The sequence below is a fragment of the Scomber japonicus genome, chromosome 23 (genome assembly GCF_027409825.1).
Source record: "Scomber japonicus isolate fScoJap1 chromosome 23, fScoJap1.pri, whole genome shotgun sequence".
In the NCBI taxonomy this organism is placed as follows: domain Eukaryota; kingdom Metazoa; phylum Chordata; class Actinopteri; order Scombriformes; family Scombridae; genus Scomber; species Scomber japonicus.
Window position 1 is genome coordinate 8,083,210 of NC_070600.1, and position 27,253 is coordinate 8,110,462.

At 40.1% G+C, this 27,253-nt stretch overlaps 1 protein-coding gene across 2 annotated transcripts in view; it reads left to right on the forward strand.

Moving 5' to 3' along the window:
* The window catches only part of cdk17 (cyclin-dependent kinase 17), a 40,713-nt gene that overhangs the window by 3,411 nt on the left and 10,049 nt on the right, over positions 1–27,253 (forward strand). The window contains exons 1-3 of one of the 2 annotated variants that reach the window (XM_053344102.1): positions 14,007–14,118; positions 17,602–17,746; positions 21,693–21,857. In XM_053344102.1, the coding sequence (XP_053200077.1) occupies positions 14,107–14,118; positions 17,602–17,746; positions 21,693–21,857 (322 nt within the window). In that variant the 5' untranslated portion in view covers positions 14,007–14,106. Of the gene's footprint in view, positions 1–14,006; positions 14,119–17,601; positions 17,747–21,692; positions 21,858–27,253 lie in introns of those variants that run through there. The other variant, XM_053344103.1, reaches the window with a different exon arrangement.

Here is a 27,253-nt window from a genome sequence, read left to right on the forward strand (position 1 = left end):
GATCATTTTTTGACCGATTTTTTAAACTTGACTTGAATTACATCATTTAAAACCCCAAAAACTGCCATACTGATCATCATACCTGTCCTTTTATACAGTTTCCTCTACGTCTGCGCTCGTTTTTCTCACCGCTAATGTTGTGTCACATGTCGACAGTGCAACAGAACAACACACCTGTTAAACGATTGTCATTTGTAGTCTGACATGCTACATTATCAAGGGATATGATGTAGGCTGTTTACGAGACAGAGAGGTTATGGTTTAGTCACGCATTAAATGATGTGTATTTATTATGTGCTTTAATGGCGGTTTGCATTTAATGTGTTCAAGTGAAATTATCAAACAGTTTTTATTGCTGTTGATGAATTATTTAATACCAATAGTGATATATCACTATTGTGTTATCACCTAGGTTTAGTGTGTTAGCTTGTCTTTGTTCTTTCACTCTCTCTCACACACACATACACACACACACACACACATTCTCTGTCTATCATTATTCCTGTGTATTTTGGCATCATTCCCTGTCCAATTGCCCACTCGTTAAATCCCATCATCCTTTGCCAGATGTGTGTGTGTGTGTGTGTGTGTGTGTGTGTGTGTTGGTGTGTGTGTGTGTGTGTGAAGGGTTGAGTTTGGCGAGTGTGATTGGCTTATAATCTGGAGATTAAGCGGTGGCATTGTTAGAGCAGCAGCAGAAAGGGATTATACACATGCAGACATACAAACACACACATACACACACGCACACACACACACACAGAGGTCATATTAAAATAAACTGGCTCCCAGCTCATTCATGAAGTCACTTTCCCTCATGTGGTGAACACACGCTGTAAACTCAAGTGGTGTCGTTTAACAGCGGAGAAGTTTATATATTCACCCCACACACACACACACACACACACACACACACACACACACACACACACACACACACAGATATATACACACTAGTGAGACTCTGACCACAACGAGCAACTCACCAGTCTGTTTTCTTTGTCTTTGTACAGAATAAGTGAGATATTCTGTTCTAAAATAACATCAGAAGAAATGATGTAATGAGGACTTTTAATACTTAAAGGGGACATATCATGTTTTTTGTGATTTTGTTATTTATATACTGTTCTAATGTCAGATGTCCACTTTAAACATGGCCAAAGTTCCAAAACTTGACGTCAACTTATGTAAAAATGCTCCCTTCAAGTCAAAAGTCAGAGCCTCAGCTTTTCCTGAATGCTGTGTTTTTGTAAAGTTACCTCAACTTCCTCATCGAGCTGACATCACAGTGTTGCACATGCTCACAAATGATCGTCTGTTCTGTTGCCTTTTTGTATGGATGTATTTTATCTAGTTTATGTTTCAAGTAATGAAAGGAGGGGGAAAAAAAGAGGCAAAATCTGACTGCTATTGATTGTTTTCGTAGCTTCCCGGGGCTGACCAATCAGATCAGACTGGGATCTTAAAGAAACAGGAGCTAAAACCTTCAGTTTCAGACAGAGGCTGAATTGAAGAGCTGCACGGCTGTTAAGAACTATTTTTTTGAATAGTAAATCATGCTGAGTTATCCCAGTGGAGCCCAGCTATAAAAATATGAATCTTTAAAAATGTAAATCCTGTGGTACTTACAGTGAGTGCATTATCTGATCGCTCCACTTTTAATATCACCTGATGGACCCAAATGAACAAACACTTTAACCCTTAACTTGACTGAATCTAAGAAAGAAAGAAAGAAAGAATATCTCATTCAAAACGGTTGTCTTTAATCAAGTAGGAAATCAGTTCAAATAATTCATTAAACAAGTTGCTGATACATTTTCTATCATATGATGAATTGTTTCAGCTTTAAATACAAGATCGTAATTCATGAATGTACACACACACACACACACACACACACACACACACACACACACACACACACACACACACACACACACACACACACACACACAGAAATAAGTGGCAAAGTGTTTACATGAGGACAGTCAGCTGTAGTTGGCACTCTGCTGTTCAGTACATCTCGTCCTACACTCTCTCACCATCTGCCTGCTTCTCCAAATAATTTTTTAACCATCTCATGTAACTTGTGTACGCCTTTTTGATTTTGATTTATTTTTCTCAGTTCAGTCAGAGTTAGTGTTTTAGAGAATGTTGTTTTTCTCTCATTGGGGATTGAACCTGTGTGAGTTCTGGGAATTTTCTAGCCACACTTTTTCCAACTGCGTCTCTCAACCCGCCACCTCCTCCTTCTAACTTTACATTCCAGCCTATGTTTCCTTTTAAATCTCAACTCGTAATCTCTAATTATCCCCCTTTTCTTCCCAGCGTGTTAATCATTGCCTTACAGACAGGCATTATCTGCAATCAGTGCCAGCAAAGTGCATCGTGGGGTTCACAGCAAACAGTCAGGAAAATTGGACTAAAGACAGCCCCAGAGGAGGGGAAAAAAACTAGCCGGGCCCTGCCACCTCTTAATTAACCCGTTTCTAATGAATTCTAACAGAGATGTCGCCGTAGTCGTCCCCGAGACTCCTCTGATTTTATATTTTGGAAATTCTTCATCGTATTAGCATCAGTAAGCGTCTCATTCATCATTATCTGAAAGGTCAGATCACTTTGAGGTCACACTCATAGCATAATAATCTGATCTAATCTGATTAAGGCAACAATTGTGCACGAGCAGCGATAGCCGCCATGCTTGAACTGACTTAGAAAACTACCAACACACTCTGACATGATTTAGAAGAACCCACTCTACAGTTCAACAGTGTTTACATGACATGACATCTCTGGAAAGTGCACCACAGCAGTGAGCAACATAGCATTAAAGATAGAAACCGGATAAGACTAGTAAAGAGTAAACAATCTTCACTCCTGAATCCCGCAGGGCTCCGGCGAGGCGAGAAATGGAAAATCTGTCCCATCGTGTTATTCGATGGGCGGCTGCAGGCAAAGAGGAAGAGGAGCAGAGAGTCCTTGATGTTAGAGATGCGTCCTTTCCTTTCACCATATTCTGTGAGAAGAGAATCAGCAGTTGGATCACACACAGCGAGATACTGACTTCTGGCTTTATCTAATCAGTGGCATCCAAACGTGAATTTTAAGGTGGAATTTTCCCCTAGTTTGTCACACCTAAAAAGATTTTATGAAACATTTTGGGAAATTGTCATGCTGTCTGTAAGATAAATATGAAGCTACAACCATCAGTGTCTCAAGCTAAGCTAACTGTAGCTTCATATTTAGCCTACAGATATGAGATTGGTGTCGATTTTCACATTTATTTCCATTCCTTGATCAAATAGATTGTGATGAAATCCAAATTTTGCCAATTTTTGAGGTCCATGAGCACCACTATCTTTTATCATAAAATGTGCTAGTATGTATTTGTTTTGGAAGTAAGTGAAAGAAAGATGCTATTTTTTTGGGGGGGTTTTTTGCAGCTGTTTTTCTGCAGCTGTTTGTGGCTTGCATAGTGGTGAGGTAATGCTATTATTTGTGTCAATGTAAGGTCAAGATGAATAATTATAATATGACGGTGAAGTAAAGTTAACTTAGTTCTATTTATACAAAAGTTCCTTGTAGTAACTTTAAAATCTGACAACTTTTTGTTTTGTAGAGCAGCACGTTCATTTATCTTATAGAGAGATATAAAAATAGGTTTTGGCGTCTCTATAGAAGTGACGATATACAGCCATAGGCATTCAAGATATTGTGTGTGATTGACAAACACATAAACCATGCTGGAAGTGACAATTTAATTATTTCTATTTACATGAACTCAGCATGTTTTGACTAAGCTTTGAGCATCTCAACACCTGAAGCAGGAACAAACATGATCTTTGACCTGCTGAACATGTCTGATGTAATGAACTGATGGGAAACGTTGGGTTGGGACGTCCCACCTGGTTTGGCACAAAGACAGGAAAAAAAAAAAAAAGCCCAGGCCTCTGTTGGATGGTGTGAGCGACACACAGATTCAAATACACACAAAACATGGCACCTCAGGGACCCAACACCTGTTCCCTAAAGCCTCAGGGTGAATGGAGACGGTGGAGCTTGAGAAAGAGGATGCACGATAGAAAGTCATAAAACAGAAAAAAGGAGAGGAGGAGAGCTGATAATAGAGGGAGGGATGAAGGATGAAACCCTGTTATTTAGTTGTGTAAGATGACCTGCTGTCCTAAGAAATCTCTGTGCGGTTAAACATTGTTTTTGTTTTGTTATGGGGTGTGTGCCGCCGTAGCTATTGTTGCTTGCATGTGACTGTCGAGGAGTTTTTTCTTTTAAAGCTGCAGTTGGCAATTTTTGCATATAGATGAACACAGCTGTCGTTTCCAGGCAGCTTTTTAAAACGAGGCGCCTTGAAAGTTGCAATTCAGAGGATTTTTTTGTCGTGACCCAAAGAAAAAAAATTCCAAGGTAAACACGAAATATTTTGCAGCAAATGATTTTAAACCAGAGGACGTCTGAGGCAAAGTTTAAGAATGAAAATATATTTAGAAAATTTCACAACGTTAACAAAGACCCTCTTTTCCTTTCCACTTCAGTAGAATATCATTTGCATAATAAACACATTTGCGGGCACAGCTAGTGTATGTGTGTCTGAGTGTGTGTGTGTGATTGTGTGTCGCTCGTCTTAAGCTCATACAGTTTCCCATCTCTCTCCGCTGGAATGTGCCATCTCCAGCTGTGTGTTTGGATTTACCAACCAAACATCCAGACAGGAAAACACACATTCTTGTACGTTGTGTTCATCCAGCTGTGTGTGTGTGTGTGTGTGTGTGTGTGTGTGTGTGTCTGTGTCCTACAGACCGGAAGCTTCTCATTAACCCTTGTTAGTCCAACGCGAACGCACCGAGACCGACGCTACGTTACGTAACGGGCAAACAAGAGAGGAGGACGAGGGTGTTGATTTCACTAACGCGCCGGGTGGTGGACATTGTATACGTGTGCAGGAGCAGCAGCAGAGAAATAGCAGCTGAAGAAGCAAAGACGGGGTTAACAGCATGAGGTCGCCTTTTTCCTGACAAAATAACACCAATATATCAGTGTTAATATTACACTGCATTGGAAAAGGGTTGTAAAGTGTCTGCAGAGTGCTTCAATAAGCTGAAGAATGACTTTATTTATATGCCACTTTTGGTCTGTATGAAAATGCCCCTTACACAAAAACCAGTTCTACACACAACACTGTGCAGCTATGCATGCAGCTAGTGACCGCAAATCACTTGTTTATACACTAACAACACAGTTTGAAAATGCAAAAAGGGAACAAACAGCACTGGGTGAACTGAACAGTGCACTTTGCTGGAGCTGGACTTGCTGAAATCTCGCTGCAGGAGAGACACTTACTGCTCACTTTCATTGTTATGATTACTGATGGTTAAAAAAAAAAAAAGCAGCATCACAGCAGGAACATGATCATGCAATTCTCATAGATAATCAGATACCTGCGTCGGCTAATGATGCTAAATTCCTGCTGCTGGTAGGTGATAGTCATGTAGCTTCATCTATAAATGTGGACTCTTATTTTGTAGTTTAAAGTTTATTTGCTTATACACCAGACTTTCAACTTTCTCTTTCCACCATATCACTTTTCAAAAGGTTGTAATTTGCACTTAGCACACACACACACAAACATGCACAAAATACATACATAACACACACACGAAGTGCAGCTAGCTTAGATTGCCTCCTGCTGAGAGCCCCACCTCTTAACAAGTGTGTGTGTGTGTGTGTGTGTGTGCGTGTGTGTGTGTGCGCGCGTCAGATTGATTACAATGCTGGCGTGAACGACTGATAAGAGGATCATCCATCCTGCACACGATCTCTGTTTTGTAATTGGGAGATGGAGTGTATTGCCTTTGGCGTGACCTCAAGCTAACCCCCCTCACCCACCCTCCCCACACATAACACACACACACACACACGTGCATACACATACATACGCAGTGTGTTGGCTTCCTTCTATCCCCACCCTCCTCTCGCAGCAGACAGATGACACTGGGGTGTCTGGGCGTGCAGTCAAACCTGCGTCTTTGTGTATTTGTGTGTGTGTGTGTGTGTGTGTGTGTGTTTGTGTGTGTGTTTGTGTCAGCTGAGTTCCCTGTATGTTTTGTGGGCTTTGTGTTTGTCATGTGGCAAGAGAGCAACGGGGTAATGGTTCACCACGTGCTGTGTTTACATCTGTTTGTGTGTGTGTGTGTGTGCGCTTGTGTGTGTGTGTGTGCTTGTGTGTGTGTGTGTGTGTGTGTGTATTCAGCTGGGAGACACTGCAGCCTTCATACCTAAAAATAACATCTTCCCTCCAGCTCGCCCTTCCTCTCCTCCATCTTTATCTTCATTCTTTCCATCTCTCCCCATTAAACCTCTAGATCTATCTCCTTTCTCCTCTTTCTCCCCATTGTTTTTTTTTCTCCGTACTACGTTTTTTTTTTGTTTATTTCTCTCGGCTCACAATGTTCCACGATAACAATTTTAGAGCGTACTGTTTCGGCACGTCGAGCGATTTGGCATAAACAAAGCCGAGATGTTGTTTTACTAATGAACACTATTACGCAGGCAACCATGTCTTCATTCTCTGTGCAGTCTCCAAATCACCTACAACTGTCAAAAACAGGAAATAGTTTCTGCTACTTAAAGCCCCCCCCCTCAAAAAAAAAAACGATTTCTTCTTGCCCCTACTGTTGGATGTTTGAGCTTCACTGTGCACAATGATGGATGTGCCTTGACTGTTTTCACATTCATCTGCTGAAAGTCAAAAGTTACTTCTAATGTCCTTACAATCTGAATTCAGGGTGTGTACCTACGAGGATCATTTGTGACATCATAGCAATTTTGGAGCCACTTGTGGTCTAGTATAAAACTTGCTCAAGTGTGATGTGGAAACTTGAAGCCTGCACAAACACAGAGCATGAACTTTACAATGAAGGAGGAGAGTGCAGCAGTCCAACATTTGACATGAACAATATTTGCATATTCCCGTTTCACTTACCATTGATGGCTGTTTGCAAGCCAAATTACCCCACAGGGACATTAAAGCTTTACACTATACTACTTTATTCTACTCTACTATGTACTAGTCTACTGTACATTACTCGACTGTGTACTACTCTAGTAGTGTTATGTACTCAACACTACTGTATTCTACTCTACTCTATACTCTACACTACTCTTTTGTACACTATTCTTCTAAGTACTCTAATCCACACTACTCTACTCTACTCTACTGTACTCTACTCAACACTACTCTACTGTACTCTACTCTATACTCTACACTACTCTTCTGTACTCTACTCTATACTCAACACTACTCTACTGCACTCTACTCAACACTACTCTACTGTACTCTACTCTATACTCTACACTACTCTTTTGTACTCTACTCTATACTCAACACTACTCTACTGTACTCTACTCTATACTCAACACTACTCTACTGTACTCTACTCTATACTCTACACTACTCTTCTGTACTCTACTCTATACTCAACACTACTCTTCTGTACTCTACTCAACACTACTCTACTGTACTCTACTCTACTCAACACTACTCTACTGTACTCTACTCTATACTCAACACTACTCTACTGTACTCTACTCTATACTCTACACTACTCTTTTGTACTCTACTCTATACTCAACACTACTCTTCTGTACTCTACACTACTCTACTGTACTCTACTCTATACTCTACACTACTCTTCTGTACTCTACTCTATACTCAACACTACTCTACTGTACTCTACTCTACTCAACACTACTCTACTGTACTCTACTCTGTACTCTACACTACTCTTCTGTACTCTACACTACTCTTCTGTACTCTACTCTACTGTACTCTACACTACTCTACTATACTGTACTGTTCTGTACTCTACTCTTCTGTACTCTAGTCTTCTGTACTCTACTCCACACTACTCTACTGTACTCTACTCCACATTACTCTACTCTACTGTACTGTACTGTTCTGTGCTCTACTGTAATCCACTTTTTTCTGTGACTAAGTCAGTTTTATAGCAGATTGTATGGAAATTGTAGCACTCTGCTGTCTCCTGTACAATACTGACATACATATAGTGTATACTGTATAGTGTATACTGACATTTAGCAGCAACAGGTTTTGGAGCTGCTTGTTCTTTTTTTCACTTTGGATCACTCTGGTAATTTACAGTCACTCAGTATTGTATTGAAGACAGTATTGAAGTGTTAAGTGTCAGAGTCAATGACACAAGTAGAAACAAGTGGACACAAAAGATGATTCTTGGTTCTATGATATTTTTTATTTAATAAGTAAGCCCTTCAGTCTCACTTCTCTTTAAATCTCTCATGAAAACTCATGGAACTGCCCTCACTTGTTCCTTTTCTCTTCTCTCTCTCTCTCTCTCTTCCATCTCTTAATCAGCCCGAGACATTTTTCCACTTACAGTCGTCGGTAATTTCCTATTAATATTAACATTGCAGCCTTTTGTGCGATCTCAGACACACATACAGGGTTATTTCAGCTCAGTCCCTCTGGGTTAGTCATGCTGAAGCTCCTTTTTAGTTTTCTCTCAAACAAACAAAGGGTCTTTCAGTGGAAAGCGCCCACTGCACCGGGCAGCAGCACTGATGCCGTTTGTGTGTGTTCTCATAGCAGCACAAACACATGCTTGTGACTGTACTCAGTAGGGTTCAACTGTTTTAAAGGGCTGATGACAGTGCTAATAGTTCTGCGACGAGGCTGAAGATATTTGTGGCTAGATTTCAGATTTTTGCTTTCGATTTTAACTTTTGCATATCGAATCATTTTTGACATAATTTAACCACGATATTTTCTTGTTGACAATGTAAAAAGCCTCCCGAAACAGAATCCACACACTCGTAGGACATCAAGGGTAATATTATTCATGCATATTATCTTCATCCACTGGAAAAATGGCAATATTCAATTGTCTTTAAAGCTGGAAAACCATCTACAGTGCTTAAATGCAATGAGTCAGCAGACACTATAGCACTGTCATTGTGAAATTGTCCAGAAACTGTTTATTTAAGCAGGATTCACAGTTGTGCTTGTCAAAGATATCAGATGCAGGGATTCATCCACCCTGTAGACTTTAGGGAGGGGACACCCTTTGGCTGCTTCTGCTCTTTGAAGTCTTTGTAGTGGCGTACATCATGTAGGACAGAAATGTACACCGGCAATAAGAGGGGAAACTCCCCGGTGTCTGGGTGTGTGTGTGCCGCTGTGATCTCTATGATAGGAGTGATGTAAGTGGGCCTGAGGCAGCGCAGACTTTATACCTCACTCACGCCCCTAAAAAACCTTTGCAAATGATGAATAATCCAAAAAAAAAAAAAAAAAAAGGGTGAGCACCTGGGCGAGTTCACATTCCGCCTTCTAGCTTTATGGCCTGCGCATTAGTGTTTCATGTTAAAACGCTTTGATTAGCACGTTCGTCACTGTTTGAGACGAAAGCCAGTCTGTGGTGTGCATGTGGGCAGCTAGCAGGCTGTGAATGTGAGAGGAATCAGTCAGGGAGCCATATTTAGAGGACACTTTAATTGAATTAATGCACAATTTGCAAAGAAAAACAACCAATTTGTTATCTGGTAATAGCAACAAGCAGGTTAAATAGTGTGGAGCTGAGCTGAGGAGTCAGAAGGTTTAGTTAGCATAACAAAATTAAGCTAACGTTATGTACTTCCGAAGAGCGGGGGATGACTCTAGATAGCTGTTGCCTTCATGATGATTTAAAGCATAAAGCTGGCATTATTCTACATTTTCTTGTCAACAAGTCCCATGAAAGGACCAGAAACAACAATGCCACAGTCAGTATCTTAATACTTTCTGACTTCCCTACTCTGTCTGTGGTCTACGTGTCTCAGCTCCAAACCACTTCTTGTCTATGGAAATGTAAAAAAAAAACATTACAAATATTTAGTTTCATTTTTAAAGAAAGGCTCGGTTATTTCCCAAAAACAGCTGGGCATTGTATTGCGTCAAAGAGGAGTAAATATTCCTTTTGGTTGGGGACTATTTTCAACCACAGATTGATACACATTTGGCACACTGGTTAGTATTTACACAGCGTGGTGTATGTGGGGTTGACTCCAACTAAATTACAGAGGCCATGTTCGTGGTAATGAAGCAACATGTCAGCCGGTGCAACAGCGTGACTCACTGATGTGTTTTTAATAGCTTTTGAATAACAATGATGGCGTATGACACAGAGCAACACGGGTCTTTACAGTGCCAGGGACACATTTCTTTCCCCCACACAAGCAATACTTATTATTAAGATCAATTCATCACTGGTTTGGCCCTTTTTCGGGGATTTTTGAACAATTAGAAAATCATAGGATACCATCAACCTGATACCTTTTTAATATATTCCGTACTGTAAGCTGCTTCACAGTGACGCATTTCATAACTTGACTTAGTTTGAGACTGCTGGTCGACAAAACAAAACTCTAGAAAAGAGACTGAAACATAGAAACAATCACACTTCAGTCAGACATGTCTTTAAATAGCTGTGGTTCAACCAGTATCACATTTCAGTTTTATTAACCAGTCACTGTATTGGCATTGTTCACAGTATTTCTTGTTAACATGCTGCAATCAGCTGTGTGCGGCTGCAACTGACAATCATTTTCATATTGATCAATCTTCATCAATATGATAATAGGTTTGTTTTTTTAAAGTGCTTCGGTAGTCAGGTGGTTACCGGCCGCGCATGCCACATAATGGCAGCAACACTGGTTCAACTCCAGGAAGGGACCTTTGCTGCAGGTCATTCCCCTCTCTCTCTCTCACAGTTTCCTAGCAGCCTCTATGCCAGCTACTTTCAAATAAAGGCAAAAAGATGCCCAAAAATAAATCTTTAAAAAACCCCAAAACATATATTTTTGTCTATAAAATAGTGACAATACTGAAATGTTTAATTTTTAAAGCCCAAGATGATGTCTGTAAAAGTCCAAAATCTAAAGGTATTGAGTTTACTATCATAGTCCTATATGACACATTTGCTTCCTTCTAATTGTTGCAACTCTAGAAGAGTGAACTTTTGTTGTTTTACAGCATTTTTATATCTATCACTTGCCAGAGAGTCATAAATCACTATTATTCACACATTTGAAGTGTCTCTCTTTGGGTGTGGCAGACTGTGCTGATGTGGGAAAATCAGACATTGGTCATTTTTCATACTTTGGACTAGAGTGCCGACATCACCGTATTGTTTTCCCAGATAGAAGAAACAGGAACCTGTGTAAATCTGACATATCCTCTTTTGTTACAATGTCAAAGAGGTTGAGATAAAGCCTCCGAATGAGATTATATTATTTATTATTTATTCTACTGTGGAAATGCCTATAACGCAACGATTAAGTAGTTGAATTAGTAACTCCACTTCATTAATGTTGCAATTGCTTTTTGAGTCAAGCTGTGTTAGAGCGTGTGTAGGTGTGTATGTGTGGTTTTACAGTAATGCTCTTAGCAGCTATATGTCGTAATAAATACTACATTTTAAAACACAGTGAGTCATCTTGTGAAATCAAAGAAAAACAAGAGCAGGTAAGAACAAATGTCTGGTGTCCTTTAACTGATCACAAACTTAGAGATCAGTGTGACTCAGCGAGCATTAAGGAATGAGACACAAATAAAACCCAATGAATAGATCTCTTTGACAAGTGAGATATTTTTTCTCCTTCAAGCTCTTTCACATCCTCTCTTCAAAAAGAAAGTGATGATTCTATCTGTTTTTAAAGTGGTTGTGATATAAGAGCGGCTCTATTTTCAGCAACCGTTTTAACAACAGTTTTTTTAATTTTTTTGAGAAGACAGCGGCGCCTGCAAATGTTCAGTCTTCTTCTGAACTCTCTGTCTATTCATGGTTGTGCTTGTTCTCAGTGTGAGTCAGGTATTGACAGTGGTATTAGTGCATTAGCTCAATAGAAGAATCTTGTGCCAGGAACTTTAATAAAAAAAAAAAAAAAAAAGTTTGAACTGTCACTTCAAATCCAGTTTGTATAGATTCTGATTTATTTTAATATAAAACCAAATTGGGGTAATGCCAGAGTCAGCTTCTTTTACAAACTGGTGTAATTCAGAGAACGCACATTTCACATTTGTGCAGAATTATTCAAATACAGCTTTTACTGATGAATTTTGACAGCCTGTTTTTAGTGAGAGCTGGAGTTCAGGAACTGAGAGCTAATTACCATTTACATTCAGGAACATACATTTGTGGTGACAAGATTCAATATAAAATACTATAAAAATACTACTATACCACTACAAAAAAGTACTATACAATTACTACTATACTATTATAAAAAAGTACTATAAAAATACTACTATACCACTACAAAAAAGTACTATACAATTACTACTATACTACTATAAAAAAGTACTATAAAAATACTACTATACCACTACAAAAAAGTACTATACAATTACTACTATACTATTATAAAAAAGTACTATAAAAATACTACTATACCACTACAAAAAAGTACTATACCATTACTACTATACTATTATAAAAAAGTACTATAAAAATACTACTATACCACTACAAAAAAGTACTATACAATTACTACTATACTACTATAAAAAAGTACTATAAAAATACTACTATACCACTACAAAAAAGTACTATACAATTACTACTATACTATTATAAAAAAGTACTATAAAAATACTACTATACCACTACAAAAAAGTACTATACCATTACTACTATACTATTATAAAAAAGTACTATAAAAATACTACTATACCACTACAAAAAAGTACTATACAATTACTACTATACTACTATAAAAAAGTACTATAGAAATACTACTATACCACTACAAAAAAGTACTATACAATTACTACTATACTACTATAAAAAAGTACTATAAAAATACTATTGTACTACCATAAAAATACTGTAAAAAAATACTACTGTATTGTTATTTAAAAATTGTAAAAATACTACTATACCACTATATGAAATACTACTGTACTAATATAAAAAATACAATAGAAATACTACTATACTACTATAAAAACTACTACTGTACTAATATTAAAACATATGACAATACTATTATTAAAAATACTACTATACTATTATAAATGCTACTACTATACCACTATAAAAATACTTTAAACATACTACTACACAACTATAAAAAATACTACAATACATTGCCTCTGACTGGATGTCTTTTACATTCTGGATGCCATATATGTTCAGGTCCCTGTTGCTCGGGACAACAGAAGACAGTTCACAATATGACTTTGGGCTTTGAGAAACTATGATTCACATCATTATAAGCATTTTCCAAACATGCTACAGACACATTATGTTCAGTATAAAACATATTGAGGTTGAATATCCAGAACTTCACATGACAATTAATCATCCTTTTTGGGCACAGCTCGTTGAGCAGTTTTTAGAAAGTTGGATTTGGGGAACAATCAATCTGGATTTATTGGCTCACCTGTAAAAGTGAATGCTTTTAATCCCCAAATCTATCTCAAAATCTAGTTACTGCACCCAGATCCCCCTCCCCTCTCTGACTCTCTCTCTCTCTCAGCAGTACTGTACATGCCTGCAGTCACTCGGGTGATTTCATGGCTCTTAACCAAACACAAAGACTCCATTATGGCTCCGTTCACTGAAATAAACTCACTTTCTCTCTCCCTATTTCTTCTTCTTCTCCTTCTTCTTCTTCTTCTCCTGTTCCTTCTTCCTCCTCCCACTTCTTCCTCCTCCTCTTCGCATTCACACTTTCACCCACATCTCTGAGATCGAAACGTAAAAGCCACATTTTCCATTTCGTTACCTCATTCTGATATTGGAGTGGGGAAAAGAAGAGGGGGGGGGGGGGGGGAGAGTAGGAGAGGAGGGGAATGAGAGAGGGAGGAAGACGAGGAACGGAGGTAGGAAGAAGGTGGCTGGGTGTGTGATCGTTAGCTCAATAATTAGGCCTCGTCGTCCGTTGTGCCCCCCCCCCACCCCCAGTTTGCCCTTTGAAGTCTCTTCCTCCGGACTACCCACAATGCACTCGGGAGGCATCCAGGAGGGCGCAGAGGAGTGATGGAACAGGGGTTGTTGGGAATGTGGGTCAAAAATGTGTGTGAGTGTGTGTGTGTGTAAGTGTAAGAGAATTTTTTTGAGATGCTGATTTATGAAAAAGAAAGTGGAGGGGGGGGGGGCTCAGATCCCACTCTCAGTCGTTGGCAGATTGCTTGCGCTTTTCATGTTGAAATCCCCACACACACACACACACACACACACATCAGTCATGTGTGCCAGATGCTGTACTCTCAATACACACTCGCACAGACACACAGACACAGACAGACACACACACACACACACAGACACACACACACACACACACACACACACACACACCACGTTACATGAGCCTCTTTGTTTTGGTTTGCAGCAGAGATAAAACCCAGCTCTGTTACACTCCTCTGTAAGAGAGACAAAGGGTGCTTATCTTACAGACAGTGTGTGTGTGTGTGTGTGTGTGTGTGTGTGCGCGCGCAAGTGTTTCTCCAATGCAGTCATTTTTATATTTGTGTTGCTATTTTTTTTACAAGCTGGATTTTTCAACCTCATTCTCCTTTTTTTTTCTCCCTTCTATTACTTCTCTGATAGCTTTGTGTGTATGTGTGTGTGTGTGTACGTGTCTGCGTGTGTGTGTGTGTGGCGTCATGTGATCTGCATGCCGATACAGCCACCAGGGCCAGCATGACACACTTCCCCCCTTCAAAAGTGGGCTAATCACACACAGGCACAGGTTACTGGACTGTGAGACATACACACACACACACACACACACACACACACACACATTTGTTAGAGTGGAGAGCGGTTTGAGAGATGCTAAAAAAAATGTAAAGAAAAGAGGACTAATCATGTTTAGTCATAATTTCTTCTTCCTGGTGAGTCAGTGGTCAAATATCAGGATGTAGTTTGTGAGGTTTTTGGTGTTTGTGTCACTCGTTCCTCTTCGATAACGCAGATTGTACAGTTTCTCATCAGTTTTGAGACTTTTTCTCCAGTTTCAGTACAGATTTGAAGTATTCCACTCAATTATTGTTAGTTGGACCAGTTTTGGGTGATATGATGATACACACCGTGAGACAATAAGTGATATAAAAAGTCCTCTCGCACTTAAATATTTATGTTTTTTTGTTCTTGTTCCTTCAGTTGGAAGTTTGAGCTTCTCCATGCAGAGTTCCACACTAGAAAGCTGTATTCACATTCATCTGATGAAAGTGGAAACCTTCTGTCTGTCATTGAAAAATGTGATCTTAAAGGAGCCTTATGAGGCTGATTGTGGCCTCCAGTAAACAAACAGTGAGAATGGACTTCATAGTGAAGGATGAAACAGTTAAACTTTTGTAATATTCACTGATAATGGGGGAGGAGTTGGGTCATTGTTTTTTTTCTGTTTGTTTTCTGGAGGAAAAAACATATTAAACACATTATTATGTTAGCAAATATCCTGCAGCATGTCTGGAGGGCATCTTCAGAGAATAGGATCTGATTATACTGTGTGGAACAATGTAGATTTTGTCTCCCATTTCTAACAGTGTAGCTGTTCTACAGAAGCAGCCAGCATCAGCAGTACATACAGTAGTTGTGTCTATGTTGTAAAGCATACTTTAAAATCTCTGAACCTTTCCTTTAATATCTCTGATTGTATTTTACAACCATTGTTTGGCAGTGTTGGATTATCAGGAGCCAAAAACAGACATTTCCATTATAGTTTCTTAATATAAAAAACATTTGATAAGTGTGTGTATGTGTGTGTATCTGTGACAGAAAGCTTAATCTACATCACCCACCCAACTTTACTGTAGAAAAGCATCTTTGTGACAGTTAGCTCTGTTGAAAACCACTCCTCAGTTTCAATTCAAGGTCCGCTTACTCATTAATGTCGGAGCTTTCAACTTCAACATTACAGTCTTCATTACCAGATGGAGCTCCCTCAGTTGTCACAGAACTGTAGATGTGTCGGAGCTTGACGTCTCATTATTGGCCTCGGAGACAATATGGCAAACAGTATAATTAATATTCATGAAATGAAATCCTTTTTAATTAATAAATTCTTCTCTGGTAGCCTATCGGGCTTTAATTAGAGCGACTGCAAACCAGCTGAGAGGAAATTCAGGTCATGTCACCAAAGACAGACAGACAGACAGACAGAAACAAACACACACACACACACACACACACACAAAGCTGTAAGTCAAGCTTTTTGTAGTTTCCGCTGTAGAGAATCAGATGGACGGGTTGCGATAGTGTGTTGCTGTGGTCGCACGCCCTGACACTGATTGATGAAGTGATTCTCTCCATGCGGTGTCATGAATGACAAATTGCCGAAGGGGTGTGTGTGTGTGTGTGTGTATGTGTTAACAGACAGGCAGATGGTGTCTCATGAGTACGGAGGGAGCTACCGACCTTGAGAGAGATTGAGAGAGAGAGAGAGAAACCGAAAGAGAGAAAGAGGAAGAGAGAAAGAAAGCAGCAGTGACGGCAGGGGTCAGCTCGTTTTCCGCCAAGGGTCGGGCGGGGCATTTCTGCCGCTGTTTCCTCACTGCATTTCCTACACTCACCCAGCGTGCCCCTTCCTCACAGACACACACACACACACACACACACACACACACACACACACACACACACTAGCATTGGGGCGTTCACACAGCAACACAATGAGCAGGGACTGGCATTAGGGAGCTCGAGCAAGGTGTTTCCTGTGACCTGGGAGACTGCTGCGTCAACACAAACACACTCGTCTGGAACAACACTATAGACCTGTGTGTGTGTGTGTGTGTGTGTGTGTGCGTGCGTGTCTGCTGAGTGATTTGACTCTTTCAGTTAGAGTTCATTAATCTCGCTGTTTTAAATGTGAGTGTGTAAGTGAAAACGGCTGTATTCAAGACAGTGATATTCATCCTTTATTCATGCTCTGTTCATGCTTTATTCATGTGCTCTTCAAGCATTTGCAGAGTGAATGAATATCAGATTAAAAGCAGCTTTATGTTATTCATGAGTTGAGATATTTGGGACTGTACAGGCCCCTATGGAATCCCCCACGCTGTTCACACACATACACCAGGGCCAAAGCAGAGACCTTTTTAGAGGGGCAGATGCTCCAAGTTAAAAAGGGGACATGGAACAAGATGTTAAAATACCAATATAATTCACAGCATAACCTGTTGAATTATAGAAAGCCATATTTAAACAGCATGTATCATCGAGTCTTACAACAAAATGTAATTTACTATACCAATGAAATCAAAGAGGAAATATGATTCACTCTCTATTTTGTTTTCTCTGTGTGTGTGTGTGTGTGTGTGTCTTTTAAATCACAATATAATGATGATGAAAAATCCCTTCTTCACAAAGTGGCAGGGGCTCGGGCATGCATACATTAATGCAGTACAAACACCAAAACAGTCCTCTGAATGTTGTGTGAGATTTTTTTTTTTCTTTCAGTGAGTGAATATATTAATATTAATGATGTTATTATTATTATTATTATTATTATTATCATTATTATTATTATTAATTCCCCCGTGTGTTTCTGTGCGTCCTGCAGGCCGTGCACTGCCCTGCCATGGAGAAGATGAAGAGGATTAAGAAGCGTCTGTCGTTAACACTCCGCCCAAGTCAGACCATCGACGAGTCTCTGTCCGAACTGGCCGAGCAGATGACCATCGAGGACGGCGGCACCAAGGACAATGGTCAGTGTTTGTATCTGTCTGAAAAGATTATTATTCATTATATTCAGCGTTTGTTTTTCAAAACCCATAAATGTATGAGATAAAGAAACAGACTTTGGTGTATAACCAGCAGCTTGTGTATTTCTACCCTTTTCTCTACATTTTGTATAACTGGAGCTTTTTTTGAGCTTTAGTGATCAACATAATCTTGCAGCAGAAAACAACCTTTTGAGTGATCTGCTGCTATTCATTTGATAACAAGAAAATCAAATCAATACATACATCATACATCTGTCAAAAATACTGTCTAAGAGTGGACCAATTCATGAAAAAGAAAAGCTGAAAATATTTTGAAAATTTCTTATAAAAGCTGCAATTTATGTTTTAAAAAAATTATCCTATGAAAGAGCTACAGTTAATATAAAATAAATGTGTATGACACTGTGTGAAAGAGTGAAAGCATTAATGGAACAGTGGGCAGGAAATGCCAAGAATCCTATTTAATATCTTGCTGCACACATCCATCAGCAGGGAATATAAAATCTACACTCACACATAGAGAGCTTTCAGTATCTTAGTAGCTCTCAGGGGTTTTTAAATTATGAAGCACTGAACTTAATGAAGAGAGCGTAAGAACACACTGAGTGTGTCAGTAACAGCTGTAATGGACTTCCACTACAGCTCTCTATCAAGTTATGTAACAGGAGTAAGAGCAGAGGAGCTACTGAAGCATTCACAGGTAGTGTATAGACAAACACACTCTCCTTGACTTGTAGTTATATAACACTCTACCTGTTCTGACACCACAGTAAAGCACGTCTCCTATGAGCTGCTGGTTTGATAGACACATGAAAGTAATTGGCTGGCACTTGTGTTTGACAGCTGCCAGAATAAGTGGACGCACACATCCATCTTTCATGCAACGTTTCTGTTCTTTGACTGACGTTCTCTCTAATAAATACAGCTTTTTAAACTTCATCCACAGCCACTAGGGATGCACAAGCCGGTACATTCTTACTGCCGATGTCTGGATAAATGGGGAGAGTTGCGTCACAAAGGGTATCCGGTGTGAAACCTATGCCAAATCAAATACGTGGATCATGAATCAGATTTCCATACCGGATTGGTGGAGGTACGGGTTACCAGTTGCTGCCACCAGTACTGTTGACCAGCAGGGTGCCGGTGGAAACTATGTTCCTGTTGGGCAAAGGAGAACGAAAGGGGAAAGGCATGTCAGGAGGCAGCAGGAAAGGAGGAAGGGTAGGAGTGAACTATGAATGTCAGCAGTAAAGAGAGGACTGTAGGTATACTGTGTGCAAGAGACCAGTTGGAAGGGGAATAAGGCCAGAGGCATCAAAGGTGGATTCAAACTGTTCAACCATGTGGTGTGGCTGGGAGGAGAAATTGGGGAGGGGTAATCCTGAAGGAAGAATATGTCAAGAGTGTGTTGGAGCTGAAGAGAGTGAGGAGTATGAAGCTGGAAATTGAATTGGAGACGGCAAGGTTGTTGACAGGAGAATGTAGCTTGGCAACATCGGACAATGGTCTTTAGGAAGACCTTGGAGGCCAAGAAGAGGAAGAGAATGAAGGTAGAGCCAAGTTCAAGGAGTTCAAGGAGGAATTAAAATAGGTACTGGATGGTAGTGAAGAGTTGCCGGATTGCTGGGTGACTAAGTGGTAAGAAGGTAATTGGTTTATCATCTGGACAGAGGAAAGACGATAAGGGGACTTGTTGGTGGAATGAAGAAATGCAGGACAGTATACAGAAGAAGAGGTTGGCAAAGAAGAAGTGGGATGGGTGGGAGATGATGAAAGTAGACAGGAGTACAAAGAGAAGAGGTGGTGAAAGCTAATGGAAAGAAATATGGCGAGCTGTATGAGATATTGGACACTAAGAAAGAAGAAAAGGACTTGTACCAATTGGCTATAGACAGAAGGACTGAGCTTGGCAGGATGTGCAGCAGCAGGCTAGGGTGATGAATGATAGATAGTGAACTGTGATGACTAGCGAGGAATGTATGGAAAAGGTAGAAAGAGAACTTTGAGGGGCTGATGAATGGAAAAAAAATGGATGATGTGGGCAGTGAATCAGGAAGTATGGTGGATTACCAAGAATGAAGTGAGGACGGCTATGAAGAGGATGATTAGTAGAAAGGCACTTAGTCCAGATACAATACCTGTGGAAGCATGGAGATGTTTTAAGTAGGATGGTAATGGAGTTTTTCAGTGGAGGATGCAGCAGGAGTGGAGCAGAAGTGTACTGACGCATGACGTTATGAGAGGATAGTGGTAGCTAGGTTGAGAGGAGAGATGATGATTAGTGAGCAGCAGTACGGTCACCATTCCCAACCAATAACTTTCAACCACAAGTTCTATTTAGCAGCCGTTCTGGAGCTTTTGATCGGATCACATGATCTTCTGTTCTTGGTAGATGGAGTTGTGGATGTTCACATTTCCATCCCTCAGAGCACTTAAGGACATCTTGTCCACATTAGCTTGTGTAATATTAAAGAAAGGCCTGTCACAACTACTCAATGGACTCTTCTGGTTTCATATTTGAACTTACTAGTTATCTAAGTCAAGAATAAACTTTCCAACTCAAGAGGAAATGCTGTTTTATTTTGTACTTTTGGAGCAAGAAACGTGTGACTGTCTGTACAAACATGTGCGTGCACCTTTTTGCAATGAACACTGATACATCTCAGCTATTCACATCTACAGTATCTGCTCAAGCACACAGTGTCAAAATATGGTCAACCACATCCCTTCAAGAGTCTCAGAAGTCTTATCATAGCTGATCGTGTTGAGGACAGAAGTGGCAAATGTGAGGAGGACATATGTCTCATTCAATTTGTCTTCTTGTATTTTCACTGGTTTGTTTTCCTTTTCTTCTACACTGTACTAATAACATTTTGTAGCTGCTGAGAACCTACATATTTATTTAACATAAACATTTCATATGTACTTTTCAGTTGCTGTACTCTGTCCATGAATGTAATGAAAATCCCAACTAGCACTGAAGAACGGTATTTACCACCTTTATATGCTACAAGCATGGTTAGCTTGTAGTGCTGATAAAGCTGACAGGCACCTGAAGGCAGCATAATGTTCATTTGTTAGGTTGACATGTGTGAACACAGCGATGTCTGTCAACTCTGAGTTTAAAAGGCAAAAATGAGCCAAAGTGAAGCTGGCATGTGGAAGAAAGACGTATTACCCATCACCACTCACACATGTATCTCCTTTGTAGAGAGTCGGCCAGTCTCATGCAGATCTGTCAGTCACCATGGGATGATTTCTGGACTTTTGGTCCAGGTGTTGCTCGGCTCTTGACAGCCACTCTGCCCACAGGGAGAGATTGCACTGTTTGCTCACAGAGTTTCCTTGTCAACTAGGACTGGAAATTAGATTACTGCCAGCACAGGCCTATTAGTGAGGCTCATGACTTGCTTATCATTAGAGTAACATAATTACTTATTAGCTATCAATCATCCGGCACTGCATCCACATTTTTTAATTCTTGTGCTGTTCGACCACATTAGTCAGGCAGTGGGTTCATTTGAGGTTTTCCTTTGACGTTAGTAACCGCTTCAGCTCTGTTTCCTTCTTGAGTAGTTGAAGAGTTAGAAAAACCTTTTACTCTGCTCATATTGAGTTAGTTACTGCAACCTTACATCACTTATTTACTCTCATTTCTCCATAATTGAGCCGGATGTTTGGTATTTCTGGAAACATCAGGACCTTGACTTAAAATTGTGAAATAAAGTTCTGTTGGTTAAAACAAAGCCGGGCCACACAGCGAGCGTTTCTAATGAAGAACACGCTGCTGGAAGTTGAAGAAGATCAGAGTTGATATTTAGTGTGTCATCATGTTGGGGCCCGATGTGAATTCTGAGACATTTCTGATGCAAAGTCTCTGTTGAGTTGATGAAAAGCAGAAATTGTGACAGTTCTTGTTGTGTTTCAGAGCCCTTCATGAGGAACGGCCGCCCACCCACCTCCCACAGCATGCACTCGTTCCTGCACCAGTACACCGGCTCCTTCAAGAAGCCTCCCCTCCGCCGGCCACACAGCGTCATCGGCGGCACCCTGGGGTCCTTCATGGCAATGCCACGCAACGGCAGTCGCCTGGGTGAGACGCACGCACATGTTCACACACTTAAACACACACACACATACACACACACACACACACACACACAAACACACGGAAGGAAGTGAGTAGCAGGAGAGCAGATGGCATCTGGGAACAAACAGGAAACTTGTCATGGTCCTGAGATTTCCATCCTCTTTACATTCTCAAACTCGCTCTTACCAGTGTGAGTACCACAGGGGGGTTTCTCTCTTAGCCCTCAGCGGGGCTATTTTCACCCGAGTGACAGCTGGATGGGGGCTTCAGTCAAACATGACGCCGTTTCCTGTGTAAACTGGTTAATCACAGTTGATCCATGGCAGCGTGGCACATCCTGAGGGTTAGAAGGGAGACGATGTTGAGACGATTCAAAGCAGCAACAGATTGTAAGCTTCGGGGGGGTCAGGACCGCCCCGAGGATGACGAGATGATTCACAGGTCAGAACGACACTAGTGCTGTAGGTATCAAAGTCTATCTCTCTCCAGGATTTTTTGTTTTTTAGTCAAGCAAAGCCTAAAGATGAGAGAGAGAGGAAAGCTGATTTGGCGGGATCTGGAGGGGATGAGGTCTGGAGCACACGGTTACAGTTAAAGCTTCCAGTTTGTTTTGACCAGCAGACGGGCTGATTCCAATAAAAACATGCTGTTGGTGAAAACATCAGTTGCTGCATCGTATTAAAATCTTTAACCATACGCATGTGGTTGTGCCCCAGAACCCTGTGCTGTCTGTTAAAGGGGAACTCTGCTGATTTTACGCTTAGTCTTATTTCAAGTATTGGGGCGTACTACTGCATATGTGGAAAAAAGTTGTGTAAAGCCAGTGGGAGATGTGCAAAATCTGATGAATTGCCTCAAGTGCTTTTACTTGCTATGTAAGGCAGTTGCTTTTTGCAAAGTCAGCAAACAGCCTCAGCTTTGTCTGTGATTTCTCTAAAGTGTTGAATCCAAAATGCCTCCTTACAGTACATTTCTCAGATGGTTTGGTGTCAGGATGAAACATTCAGCACCAGCTCACTAGTTTACTCCATTTTGTGTTAATAAAGAGAACAGTAGGCAACAGAACATGCAGTTAGAACGCATCATTAAAGACTGAATATTCCATTTTTCCCCATGTTCAAGTGGTAGTTTGAATTTGAATAAAAAGCGACAGCCCTAATTGATAGTGGTGGGTTGAAGAAGATGTAAAATGATAAGATGATATACTGTATAAAATTAATTAAAAAAATTCTTCTAATCTGCTAATTAGAGCCCGAACAATATATCAGTCACCGATCTATCACAGATATATCAGTATTGGCAAATATGTTGTCCGATATGTGCTGATATTTCTATATAGGCAGCATTTTACATACATTTGATCTTTTTCTTAATTCAAGTTTAATATATGCATGTTTTTTAATTAAACCAAAAATCTGTATCGGCCTCGGCCCCGAAAATCCAGTATTGGTCGGGCCCTAATTCTCCTAATTCTTCAGTGTGTGTGAGTAATAAGTAGTTGCATTTCTAAGTGAAGTAAAATAGCCTGAGGTGGAAAACAGCGGGGTTGAAAATGGCTGCTCTCTGCACATTTACACTTCAGCAACGATGATTATGAGCCAAAAAATGGAAACTTAATACAGTACATAGTTCTGAATTATTTTTTAAGCAGAACTTGAAAGTGCAAGCTGATGTGTAGTAGTTTAATTGACATATTTGAGTGTTCTCAGATTGATCAATTACTGTAATCCTGCCTGTTTAACCTCCATCTTTTCATAAACAACATTCATACCAGACTGATGATTATTTTCACAGCCTGTTTGATAAGTTCCACTTCACTCTATCAGACAAATGCTGCCTTAAACCTTAAACAAACATAGAATTACTTGTGTTACACAGACACTAATTTTTTCCGCATGGCCAGGCACCAATAACAGCATCTGTGCAAACAATCTGTTCATCTTCGCACTTCTTTGTTATTGGCAATGATACGACCATTATGGCTTCTCTAGGCTAATTTTTGTAGATGGCAGATATTGTGGAGGACCTGTTGAGCCTCGCACTGGACCCTGGCCTAGATAAAGGAAATCTAAAAACAGGACAGTAAAGTAGGACATCAGTGTATTCACATATTGGATCGGTACTATGTGAGCTTATTAGGAAAGCTGCCGAATACGAGGCGAGAAGAAGAAGAAGACGAGGAGTGACGGATAGCAAGAGGAAAAGATCAAGAAGACTCAGGAATGTTTCTACACGGGGAGGGAAGTGTAGGAAGGATGTAGGAGGAAAGAAAGATCAAAAAATAAGGTGGAGAATGACATCTTTAAAGATTTTTGGAGGCAGGGGGGAAAGATATGAAGAGCCACTCAAACAAAACCATGAAGGAGGAATGTTTCAAAAGAGCTTTTGGGGGGGGTTTTCAGGCAGGTCTGGCTGGTCGGAGGTAAAAGAATGTAACTTGGGAGAAAGTGAAAATATTGTGAGATTGTTTTTTGAGAGAGGGGTGGGCGAGGGAAGACATACAATAGCAGGAGATAATGGAGACGGATGTGAAAGGGAAAGAAAGTAGGACAGATGAGATCATTTTGGAGGCTTTTTGTGAAGAGCTAGAAAGGCGCAGGTAGCGGATGAATGTGTTTGAGGGCCGATTCAGATGGGTCTCTGCCTACAAAAACCTCCTTACACAAGAGAAAGTAAGATGGAGAAGCGGGAAGTGAAAGGAATCGGCAAAGGGTTTTTGAAGCGGAGCAAGAAACGTGTGAGACGTGAGAGAGATTATTTGGAAGTTGTCAAAGAAGAAAAGTGGGGTGAGGATGAGTCATTTCAGGTGTTTATAGAGGGGAAATAACTGGGTTAGGAGGCCCATTTATTTATTAAAGCATGAACAATGTGTGCGTAGGAGTTGTCTGTACTAACGTGCGTGCACCTTTTTGCAACAAACACTGATACATCTCACCTATTCCATCTATCTACATGCTCGAGCCTCTTACAGAAACATCCGCCGTGTCAAAACATGGTCAACCACATCCCTTCTAGAGTCTCAAAAGTCAATGTAGATGTACGTGTTGAGGACAAAAGTCTAAGTTTAAGTTGTCTTCCTGTATTTTCACTGCTTCCTACGACTACGTAATAACATTTTGTAGCTGCTGAGAACCTAAATATTTCGTGAAAATATTTTCGTTAATGTAAAATTTTCGTGGTACGTTACATTTTCATTACATTTCTACAACTTTCCCAGTGATGTCATCATTACTCTCTAATAACATTTTGTACTTTCCCAGTGATGTCAACATTACTCTAATAACATTTTTGTAGCTGCTGAGAACCGAAATATTTCGTGAAAATATTTCGTTAATGTAAAATTTTCGTAGTACTTTACATTTTCATGAAATTTCTACAACGTTCCCAGCAATAAACATTACTCTAGCTGCTGAGAACCTAAATATTTCCGTAATTGTAAAAATTTCGTACGTACTTTTCGTGACGGTCAATTAAAGAACTACAGCACATAAAATTGACATTGGGATCTACCACTTAAGTTTAATTCCTAAATAATGAATTCACTTTTTAATTGTTACGTCTTTTTTGACAGTTATGTCTTCCAGTCGTCTAACAGACAAATATGTGTCATGTCTAACAATATACATGGTTACAGCAGCTTTTAAAACTATATAATTATCTGTATGAACCCAAAGCTCACATGAGCCATATTTGGATCAACAGTGACGAGCAGGGTCAGCCCTAGAGGAAAGTCTCAATAAACATTTGAGTTTCTAAAAATAGAGCAGAATTTCCTATAATGGGAGCAAACCTTTACCCAGATGACCACAGACAGGTTCACGCTCTGGGGCAAAGTGTGCCCTCGGCTTGTGGCTACACCGCACAGTAATGAAGCAGGACTTGATCAACTGAACTTTGAAAAGAAAAGATTTGAAAAGTTTGTTAAAGTGCAAATTCGTCCCCTGGAATTTAGTCTAATACTTGTGATGAATCACCTTTTAATGTAATATTTAGAGAAATATTATGTTTTTGAAATAATTCTATAGTTAATCATCTTTTCTCTCCGCTTCTCCGCTCAGTGCTTTCACATTTGATGACAGACTGCACGCTCGGAGGCGCTGACACACTGATGACAGAGAGCTGCTCAGCCATAGCTACTCATTAACTGTGTGTGTGTGTGTGTGTGTGTGTGTGTGTGTGTAGTTGGGGAGTTTGGGAGGGGAGGGGTGCATATGGTTTGTACATCAGTGCATTTGCTCCTGCTGTGCTATGGTAGTGGTGGTAGTTTTACAGCCCTGGAGGAAGTGGCGCGAGCTGGAGTGTTTAATCTTTTGGCCTCGGGGGTTACAAGGGTCTGAGAGGAGACGACGGAAGGGAGGGGGCGGGGGGGTGGAGTAGGTAGAGTAGGTGGCGCGGGTCTAAAGATGCTTATTTTAAGTCTTTTAAAGCACAGAAAAGCTTATATTTCTACCCTGTATTCAATTTAAAGTTGAAGTACAATTTAAAGTGCAAAGTACTATTTCCATGACTACAGCTTCTTCCATTACAACATCTGTTCCCAAACTTTTTCTATCATGCAACCTCTTACAAACATTATGCATAGATCTGAGATTGAATAATATAACATGATTAAGAACATGAACTGCATGTTTCTCATTCATTTCTATTGTGAGGATGAAAAACCACATGTTAAACTCTGCCTACAAAAAACATGAAAAAAGCTCACCTGCTATACTGTCAGTGAACCTGAGGGCGAGTTAGACTTCTGCTTCTTGACATAGACACTGACATGTTTGCCTGACGAGGACCTCAGTGTTAATTTATTGTTTCCACATGATTAAGATTCCCAGGCCTGTTTTTTTTTTTTTTTTTTTTTTTAATTTGCTGCAGACATTTAGACTTGTCAGAGCAAGAGAGCCACAGGTGGAACTAATAACATTAACGAGGGCTCAGCTCCACCAATTAATGCGATGCAGTGCAGCAGTTATTCACGTACAAGGCACACAATGTCGACTGATGTGTCACACACCTTTTAGTTTCACCCCTGGTTAATGCACACCCGGAGTTTGGGAGTCACGGACTAACTGAATATGGGTGTAGCATCTGTTCAGTATCTATGAATCATTGTAATTTCAGTCAGTTGTAGAGCTGAAATCATTAGTCAAGTAGTTGATTAGAAAAAAGTAATCAATTTAAAGAATTTATGAAGTTAAAAGCTAAAATATTTGCTGCTTCCAGTGTCTCAAATTTGGAGATTTGCCGCCTCTCTATTTTATAGGACTATAAATTCACTATCTTTTGGTTTTAAGACATTCCCAATGGCTCTGAGAATTTTTTACGGCATTTTTTAACTATTTTCTGGTTTTATAGACCCGACTGTTAAAGGGTGACTCCGCCAATTTTACACATGTCTCAAAACT